This window comes from Acromyrmex echinatior, chromosome 4, assembly GCF_024713525.1.
Source record: "Acromyrmex echinatior isolate Ae372 chromosome 4, ASM2471352v2, whole genome shotgun sequence".
Classification (NCBI taxonomy): Eukaryota; Metazoa; Arthropoda; class Insecta; order Hymenoptera; family Formicidae; genus Acromyrmex; species Acromyrmex echinatior.
Window position 1 is genome coordinate 9,534,648 of NC_141855.1, and position 10,855 is coordinate 9,545,502.

General features: G+C 29.6%; 1 protein-coding gene across 9 annotated transcripts in view; it reads right to left on the reverse strand.

Moving 5' to 3' along the window:
* LOC105152397 (uncharacterized) overlaps positions 1-3,118 on the reverse strand; it is a 160,686-nt gene extending 157,568 nt beyond the window's left edge. For 7 of the 9 annotated variants that reach the window (XM_087405968.1, XM_011066662.2, XM_011066661.2 and 4 more), the window contains exons 1-3: positions 3,001-3,118; positions 798-1,240; positions 164-214 (exon numbers count right to left, since the gene is read on the reverse strand). In XM_087405968.1, coding sequence (XP_087262094.1) covers positions 164-214; positions 798-884 — 138 coding nt within the window. In that variant the 5' untranslated portion in view covers positions 885-1,240; positions 3,001-3,118. Of the gene's footprint in view, positions 1-163; positions 215-797; positions 1,679-2,079; positions 2,208-3,000 lie in introns of those variants that run through there. The other 2 variants (XM_087405964.1, XM_087405965.1) reach the window with 2 other exon arrangements.
* Between the last annotated feature and the right edge of the window lie 7,737 nt (positions 3,119-10,855).

A 10,855-nucleotide genomic window follows, 5' to 3' on the forward strand; every position in this document is an offset into this window, starting at 1 on the left:
AGTATATTCTTTACAAAAATATACAAGTATATTCTTTACAAGTATACAAGTATATTTTATACAAGTATATGTTTTTATTAAATTAATGCATCTAGATATGTAGTATATTAATAAAATTATCACACATTCGTTACCTCAGTAAAAATATTAATTCATCACTCACCAATTTGATGCACAACAGCGGAGTTATATCTGCAACGTCGCTACGATGATTCTATAAAAAAAATATAAAATCTAAATTAAAACAGAGCAGGAAAAATCAATCAATATTTAAAAAAAATCTTTACTAAATGTAATTCTTTTAAAAATAACCACATAATTTTCAAAATATATAATTTTTATAAACATCAAATGTTTTAATTCAGTTAGATATTAATAAAAATAATTATATACCCGAAAAAAAATGTCATAATAGATATAATATATATAATTATATATAAAATATGCCAATTTTATATATAAATATGTACAATTTTATATAATTTTATATAACCATATATAATTATATATGAAATATTTTTTTTCGGACATTTTCTTAAAAAAATCTTGAAAATACGTCAAAACAATATATAATAAACGATCAGTAACGAGCACATTCAGATCTTAAATTAAAATATTTTTAAAATAAGGAATTTTATTTATTATTGTTAAAAATAGATATTTATAAAATTTCAAAATAATTTTAAGACAATTCTTTTTTCTAATTATCTTTTTCTGTAATTATTTTTAAGTCAAAATAAAGCGAATAAATAGAAAAAAGATATTGATTTTGCAATAAATAAAAAAATGATATTTACCGCAAGGTTGCTCCGCCGATGCTCGATGTCTCTCCTAGACCTCCTCCTCCTCTCAGAATTGGGTTGACATCCTCTCGCACAGGACATTCGCGTAAAACACTCGCGAATAATGTACTATAATCGCGCGCGGATTGTAACTTGAATCCGATAACTTGAACGGCACTCCCGAAACAAACGCGCGACGCGACGAACCGGCTGCGGTTCGTTCATTTTCAAATAAATCGGCGACGAGGGTACGTTAGCTTTCTCATTGGATTTTTACACGAAGAGAACGATTTTACTTAAGTGTCTAAAAATTTATCTAGAAATATCATTCAGATAGATCCGACAATTTTTAAATACTTGAGAAAAACTTCTTTCTTTTCGTTCTTTTCGTATAAATATCCTCTGGGTACTGAGCCCTTCCATCACGTCAAGGTTGTACCCGTGAGAGGGAAGATAATCTGAAAAATGTAATATATAGCTATTATCTATATTACTATGCAATTACTATGCAATCGGTTAATTTTTAGAAATGAATATCAAACACATCATTGCAAAATAAATTCAGAGCAGATAAAAGGGTTGAATCTTTTATATATTTATAGATGATGTCTGTAAGATATGATTAGAGATTCAATAAAATGAGCTTAATAAAAAAGAGAAATATTTCTTTTGTTATCGACAAATAGTTTCAAAGTTACGTTTAATTTTTAAACGGATCATATAACGAAAGGAACACAAAAATAAAAAATTAATTAAATTATTAAACTATATAATTGTGAAAGGAATTGCGTTATTTGCATGAAAATATATTAACGAATAATTCATATTAATATTGCTTTTTTATGGCTCATATTAATATTGTTTTTTACTTGTCTGTATCGTTCGTACAGACAAGTAACCGTGTTGCGGTCGCTCTTCTTCACATTTCTATTTGAAACATATTATAATCGCAAAAAATGCTAGACATAACACGAAATGTTGTATTTTATGAATATTCACATAATACGATTACTAGTATCAAGTATGATTAATTATTCATAAAGTATATATATATACTTTATGAATAATTAATACTAGTAATCATATTATGTGAATATTCATAAAATACAACATTTCGTGTTATGTCTAGCACTTTTTGCGATTATAATATGTTTCAAACAGAACTGTGAAGAAGAGCGACACGCAACACGGTTACTTGTCTATATATATAACGTTTGATATTACATTTGGTATTCTTCGCGATGAGATTTCGAAAAGTAATGCGAAAAAAAGCTGCACGCGACACGATTATACCTACTTGTACTCTCGGTAAGAAAACAACTGCGCGATAACTACGCGTAAAGGTGACCGGTGACGCGCCGCTACGTACCACCCCGTGCCATCCCCACCCCAAGGCCGCCAACCGTCCAAATATTAACCGTCCAACTATCGAAATATTAACACATATTACGAAATAAAATAATGTATTCTTTATATTTTTAATGTTCTCCGATTAATGAAATAATTTCTTATATGTATCTAGCTTTAGCGGCGCGAGTTTAACGTGATATCATAATTATATTGTGATACACCAAGGAACATATTTAACGTTCATTTTATATTTTTAAATATTTCGTATCAATTACAATGTGCTGACAAAAGGCAAGAAGTAAAAAGAGATTTTTACTAGTGTGATTTTTCTTATATAATTGTATTAATAAATATATTGTAGTAATAAATCTTATATAATCTTATATAATTTCTTATATTAATTTCTTATAAAATTCACGTGAAATGTTTTTGATATCTTAACATTATATCTCAATTTTCATTGCTCTTTTTTGTGATTTACAATTAAATAAAGATTAACAATATATCATATATCCTTTACATAAAAGGATAAAGATATAAATGCAAAAATTTATTTTAAATTATAAAACAATTTCGATTAAATAAAATAATATGTATAAATAGCATGCACATATATTTAGAGATGTGTAATTTAAGTACATATAATTTATCTGTTACTTTTCCCGTTAATTAAGAATGCGGAGTAACACGAAAATAACAGAATTATATGATTCAAAATGATAAAAAGCCACAATTTAAAATATTTAATAATAAGAATCTCAAATATTCACGAGCTATGTATGTGCGTAATAAAAAGAAATAAAGCAAAAATCGTGCAACAAAACCTATTATAACCCTTAATATAATCTTTAGTTTTAAGCAACCTTACGTAATTGGCCTTCGTAGGTATCTAATTTTCATTTAATAATGCGACATCCAGAGCGACTCGTAAACACGTCCGCCTCTCTTCGAGATCGCCGAGCGAATACCGAAGTGATGACGTAGTTAACCACCGCGCCGCACGGCACGCTCCCCCACCGTGTTTGTCGCGTGACCCCTCTCCTCGCTGTTCACTGAGCGCCGCTCGAGCACCCAATTATTGCGTATGAAAAATATTCACGATTTATTCAATTATTCATATTTTTGACAAACGGGTACATTTCGCGCTTTGCTTTGTGGCATCTCTAGCACTTGTTAAATCTTATATTATTCACGCGGTTCTTGTAAACGTAATCAGTAATTGTTTGCGTGTGTGGAGTATTTTTGATATTAAAAAGTCTAAATTTTTATTATTCTTTTAAATGATTCACACTTAAAAAAGGTTGATAATATTCTATACATCCTTTATATAAAGATACCTGCAAATTTCTTAATATTGCGAAACAATTTGTGCTAATACAACTTTGATTAAATGTATTAAATATCTCGTTAATCGTTATTTAATTTTTCAGCTAAAAATTAATTTATGACACTACTATTGCTGCAAATTATTCTGCGTTTCAAAAATTCTTTAAACTTTTGTCCATATATAATGCCGATCATGGCTAGATAAAATTATTATTGTTACGACTTATTTAAAATAAAAAATATAAAATAAGTTTCAAAAGCTTATTTAAAATATAAAATCATAGGAATCGGTAAAAAGCTTATACGACTTATTTAAAATATAAAATAAAAAGATTCTGGAAACTTATTTAAAACAATAAATAAGAAATATGTATATATATAATACAATTCATGTTAGAAGAATATATGTACATTTTAATTGATATGTATAATACTATATTTAAATATGTTGAAACTTAATAAGTACTTTAAATTTATGGATGTCTCGAAAAATTCGAGGACAAAATTACAGTGTAAAATTTACAAAAAATCAAGAGATTAAAATACATACACACAAGTCAAAATACATCTCTCTCACACATACACACACACACACACACACACACACACACACACGAATAAAATGCCATCTTACAATCTAACATGAATCACAGATTTAAACTTTAACGCGCTAATAAGCAATTAAAGTACAATATGTGTGATAAGAGATTAGCTGTGAAATGTAACGAACAAGATTCCGCGTAAAAATATCTTCTAGAGTGAAATAAACATTTCTCAGAAACGATGTAATAAAGGCAACGTTCGTTTGATTTGAATGGTTACGGCGTAAATAGGGTAGGTAGGTGTGTACGGCGCGGCCGTTGTTCTCACGCACGACGCAAGGTCGTCGCGCTATCATCTATCATTCGTACGGCATGACGCGAGCGAGACGATAGTGGCACGCACCGCTCTGCGTATCAAAGTCTCAAGACGCAATTATACCGAAATTTAGCGATTACCGATTGGTGAGATTGATTCACAAGTGCGATTAAAGACTTAAAAGTGTAATTATTGTTCCACAACTGACGGTTAACTCATAACCAAGGTTCAACTTATTCATTGTCTCTTTTCAATTTTAGAATTGGAAAAAGATGAGAAACAAGTTGAACCTCGGTTAAGAATTTAAGAGTTAACCATGAGTGTGAAACTGAGCCTTGCAAGCGAATCGACAGCCGCACGTTTGTCGAAATAGTTTCTCACGCTTCTTCGTTGAACAAATTCGAGTCGAGGATTTGAAAAATTTGTAAATTACTTTTAATCAATGATAATAACAGGCGATAATTGTCTCTTCAATGATAATTAAGACAAACATAACGCCTTGTATCCTGAATTTTCCAATCTGAATTTTCTTCGTCGTTCCGGGAAGCACGAAATACGCGAGTCGTTAATAACGCAAATATTAGAATAGATATATCAATGTCTGTTAATTGTTTGTTAATTCATGTATGTACTTTAAGTATCATTTAATTTATACATTCGAAATGCATACGCGAAAGTCGTATTAAATTTATTGGATCGTATATTTTTGAATAATCCACCATATAATCAACGTTTATATTGACTAAATTCACATCGTATGGCATAAAAGTGAAATTGTCGACTTCTGAATTAGTCGTTATTCCGCGCGTCGCGAAAACAGAAGCATCTCTGAAGCAGTGTCACAAAGTCTTTAATTAGTAAGTGCAGTCATTATCAATTCGGTGTCTAATGGCATTTTAGAAGCCGATTACGTAAATTTACTCATCAATTCGTCATTACACGCATTTCGCGAAATTCATTCCATCGAAATTCGTTGCGCGAGTAACAGACAAAACGCGATGACCATAATCCGTATCTTTGGATATTATATTCCACAAATATTTATTATTTGATATATATTTGCATTGTGCAATATGGATAAATAAACGCGAGAGCATATAATTCATCATTCAAAATGCGGAAAATAGAAACATCAAATACGATAGCATCGCGACGCGACAGTATAGAGTATAGATACTATAGATGATCTTGGCGCGTGAAGTTGGTCACATTTTCGAATCGCTTACCGTTCAACCGTCAACGTTCGTCCACTGTTTTAATTCGCGGAACGCCACTAGTGTCGAACGGATCACTTCTTGCGATCGTATCGTGTACTTGCTCATACCGATATAGAATATTATATCTATGAATCTGCTGCATTGATGTTTTAGCTCGGTATAATTTTAAGTGCATCGCGTTTAATTAATTAACATCGGGAGTGCCGTACAAAGTGCCGCGTTATTTCGGTGATGCATGGTCAATTGTGGTTAACTGCGTTTTCGCGAATGTGCGTGTGAGAGTGCCATAGAAGAACAAGAGAGGACGAGGAGGCTCGGGGAGGCATCAGGCGACGGTGAAACCATGGGTGAGTGATATATTATTTATTATATATTTGCTACTTGATATTAATGAAAATTCTTCCCCCGCGATGCTCAAGCATTTGATATGCTATAAATGCATATGTTCTAATATTCACTGCCGATTAAAATTTAATTGTATACGTAACGTATACCTAATAGATTTTCTATACTGAGTATTAAATATTGAATGCAGCCTATATGCAAACATCGTGTAATAATGCATATATACATTGTTTACAAAATATAATTTAATACAATATTTAATATTATTTAATAAATTATGAAATATAATTTAATAAAATGTTTGATATTTGTATGCGAAATATTTCGTCTTGATAAATATGTGTGATAATTATTTGAATTATTTATATAAATTAGAGATGTTTTTTATCAAACTGCGTATATGTATAAAAGCTTATTTAACTAAATTTTGTTTTGGAAATTATATAATTATTTTATTAATCATAACTTATTAAAGAATCTTAGAAAAATTAAATGCATAAAAATTGCTTTCGAAATATTACTTATTATTTTTGTGGATATTTTATTTAAATATTTAATTTAATTTTTTGATATATTTATATTTAACATTTCGATGTGAACTATATAACGCCATCGCTGCGCATCGTTATGGGTTTTTTTTTATTTTATTTTATTTTTTATTTTATTCTTGAGAAATAATAGATTCATAAAAATTATATTAGATACAATTACTAGCATTATTAGATATATATATATATATTCATATGTATCTTACTTATATGTATAATGTATGAATTATATATTATTTTTTTATCTCTTTTTTACATGGTAAGAAAGAACGCATTGTAAATAGTTGCGAGTAAATGCTTTACCGACAAGTAAAATTCCATGCTATTCCATGCTATAGTGAGAGCAACTTGCAACAGATAGTGCCACTTATCCATGGCAGAAATGCATGGCGTTTATCGTATATTATTTAAAAGTTGTTTAAAAATTATTCAAAACTTGTTTGTTAATAATTATAATTGCACCTAAATGATAAAATTTAATAAAAACATAAATGAACATTAATTATTGATTTAAAAAAACGTTTAAAAAATATGTTGTCTATATTTTTTCTAAAAAAATATTTATTATTTAAAAGATGCTAATAGTTAATATTTAATGTATGACAAAATTTGCACATAAAATATTAATATTTAGCAAAAAATTTATTTTATAATGAAATAATATAAAACAAGAAATAAGTAAGAGTAAAAGACGAATAATAAATATATATTTTCAGATTATTGTAACCTTCGCAGAGATTTGTAAAAGTAAAATGCATACCGAAAATAAAATTGCTAGCGAATAGTAAAAATTGCTTCATTAATAAAAATCTGTAACGAATAAAATATATAAAAATAGCAAGTATTCTTAGCCACTATTATAATTATTTTTTTCATAATTAAATTATGATTCTCACGACGATATGCATTTATTTCTATAAGTCTGCAATTTTATGACAGTCTATATATTCGTTATTGTTTTTTATTTGGATAGTATTCGATATCGAGATTAAAACAAAGTTTTTAATGTAGATACATTTTTCTTTAAAAAATTAATTTTTTTTCATTTCGCAAAAATAATTTTCTATTTATAATAAAAATATATATTAATATATTTATTTTATCTATATGAATATTTATTTATAGTGCATTTTTATTCAAAATTGTCATTATTGAGAAATGCCCTTACACCGATCGAAATATTATCTGCCAACTAAATTTTTTAATAAGTTATAGATTAATTAATAAATTACCGACAGAATACATTAATTCACTTAAATAAATTTTATATATTTTATTCGTACAAATTTATATTCATATTCCATTCAAGAAATTTAACTCAGGTATAAGAAACTAATTAAAATATCACATAAATTTTAAAAAAATATATATTTTATGCAGTATTAATATTATTTAATATAAACATCAGTTTTATAGCTCAAAAAATATAATCAGATTGTCTTGTTTGTCCGCATTAAACAAGTTTTCGATACGAAATTATACGTGACAAGTGCTGAATAATACTGCGAATAAATATCTTAATTTTGTCATTACTACAAAATGTCTGATCAATATAACGATTTCTTATCCTTCGTATCACCTTTGGTGCTATGCTTGTGAGCTCGTTCCTGCCTTTGCAACTGCAAATTGAGCAATTCACATGCCGAATCGGTAATGAGCCCATCCGACGTCCGATTTTTCCATTCGGTTCATTTTACCGGCGACAACGGGTCTTTCTTTGGTAACGCCCGCTTTTTCCTCGCATCTTTCTCTCTTTTTCTCTCTCCATCCCGTTTCATATATTTTTTTCAATCTTCTTACTCCACGGGTGGCGTTAACCAAGAGAAACATCAAAAATTACCCTGCAGACATCGCCTTATTTATGTATAAGAAATAGACATGAGATTACTTGTATTTGCGCGAAAAATATTTTAATTTAATTGAGCTAGCAACTTGAAAATTACAAACATATACATTATTGCGCTTTATTGAAAAATTGTTTTTAATATCTATTTATTTATTTGAATTATATTTTCACTGCTTTAATAATGAAATCCCTTCTAACTTACTACTAAATTTTTAAAAGGATGATTAAATTTTTCTGATTGGAGATTCTTCGCGATCTTCTCCTTGATTTAGAATGGATTCATGTTAAATTATTTATGCGCGCATCGCCAATGTAATAATACGGAAAGATGCTAATAGTAACCGCCTCGTCGTTATCATCTCAATCGTACTTAGCGATGACGATTTCGCAATATGCGTCGCCACGGAAGGCCGGCAACAAACGATTGTCTGCCGCTGTAGGCAAAACACAGGTGTTTTCCGACGTAGCGTGCAAGGCTGCGAATATATTTCTATGCGCGATTTACTTCTTACAAGGACATACTTACTTAGGCTAGATCGCCCAAAGATGGGATCAAGTTCGCGACACGTGTTAGATTAAGTGTTGCAGAATCAAGAATAGATTTGAGATTATAGTTTCTCCTCGACATTTCTCTATAAATTTATTAGACAACTTAGGAAACTTTTTGACTTCTAACATAAAAGTTAAATATTAAAGGAGCAATGATAACCCAATTTCTTAAGTTAAATAACATTTTATTGTTTTTATAACTTTCCTATGTGTCGTAGAGCAATTTATTTCTGTGATTACTTACTTTAGTTTCAAAGTAAATAACGCCTGTAATAAATAATAAACTAAATTTGATTTTCTAATCTAATACATTTCTCATTAAATTGTTTAATTATATTATTTTAGTTAAATCAACGTCATATTGAGTAGGAATAATAGCAGCCTATAGAAATGATCAAAAATAATTCAAATTAGATATAATTTGACATTATGAATTTAATAGTTATTTAATAGTTAGTTATATTACTTGAAATATGAACACATGAACAATTTAATAATTAAACTTAAAACAAATAGACCATTGCATATTGTAATTTACTTAAATTAACCGCATTATGAGCACATTTTACTTAAGTTTTTTCTTATACATTTTGTTCACTGATGTTTTCAATAAAAACACCAGACTATCTCAGAAAAAATTATCATGTACTATGAAATAATCGCTGTTAGATGACGCCAAAGACTGTCGGACAACGCTGGACGTCACCAAACGACAGTCAGACGTTTATTAATATTATCGGATTAAAATATACAATTAATTAATCTCTGAATACGTTCTAATTTTGGCGCGCCGTGTCGTCGTAATTTTTTTGCAATACGTTTTTTTCGCACTTCTATCAAGCGAGAGAAAAACAAGACTCGCCTTCGTCACATTCTCGTATTCTTGCACTCTTGTAATGTACAAAATGAAGACATCGTCATTACTGATACTCCACGACGTAAAATTGTGTACTTCTGAAAAGCAGGTTTTTCATTTTGATTGATCGTTATCGCCTGTGCCATTAAACTCATTGACCAGAGATATAATATGCGCGTTAACATTCTGCAAATCCAATTAGCAATAGTGCCATCAAGTTCCACATTTTCAAATTAAAGATTATTATCATTCTTAAGGTTCCAAACTAGACACTGTGATTATATAGAATTATGACGTCAGAAGCTAGAAATACGTCGCTCCTGATTTTCTTCCGGTAGTAAATTTTCACGTCGTTATTCACGTTTGATAAAGTGCTTCTTGAACTGATTATTCCTCTTGCTAATAAAATATTTCTAAACAATCTTTATCAGAAAATTTCTTGTTCTTGTAATAATCATTTTTGTAAATCCTAATTAGGTATATAAATATTAATAAAGCAACAACAAGAAATTGTAATTAAAATTATCCTACTGCAAAAAGTGACCGCAAAAATCGGTCACTCCATTTTTGAGCTCTTAATTTTGGAACTAAACTATGTGCCAAATTTTACCTTATATTGAGACATCAATCACAGAGAAGTGATGATCAGTTTGAAGATGAGATGACAATTATTATCAAAGCTGGGAATGTAAAAAAAAACAGATTTTCACATAGATCCCTCCTCCTCCCTTTCCAGCTATGATAACAATTGTCACCTCAATTTCTAAAACTTCTTTGTAATTAATATCTCATTGGAAGCTATCATTTGGCATACAGTTCAGTTAAAAAATTGAGGCTCTAAAAACGGGCAAAAAAACCACCTTTTTGCGGTCACCCTTTTCAATTCTAGCTGAATGGACAATATAGACAATATGAACATATATATATAACATATAGAATTCATAACGAATGATTTAATTAGGAAGACGTCTTCATATCGCTCGCAAAACACAAAATATTAAAAGCCCATGATTGAGAGATTTCTGGTATTCCTTGAACACCCTATATAGCTTCGATTTACCCTAATCCTCCTTGGAGCGGTCTACAGTCCACCGGCGCGCGACGTGACGACGATCGGAGCCGGCGTTCTGATATCGCGAACGGTTTCGCGGCATCAAGGCCGCCTCCTTACCCGAGAT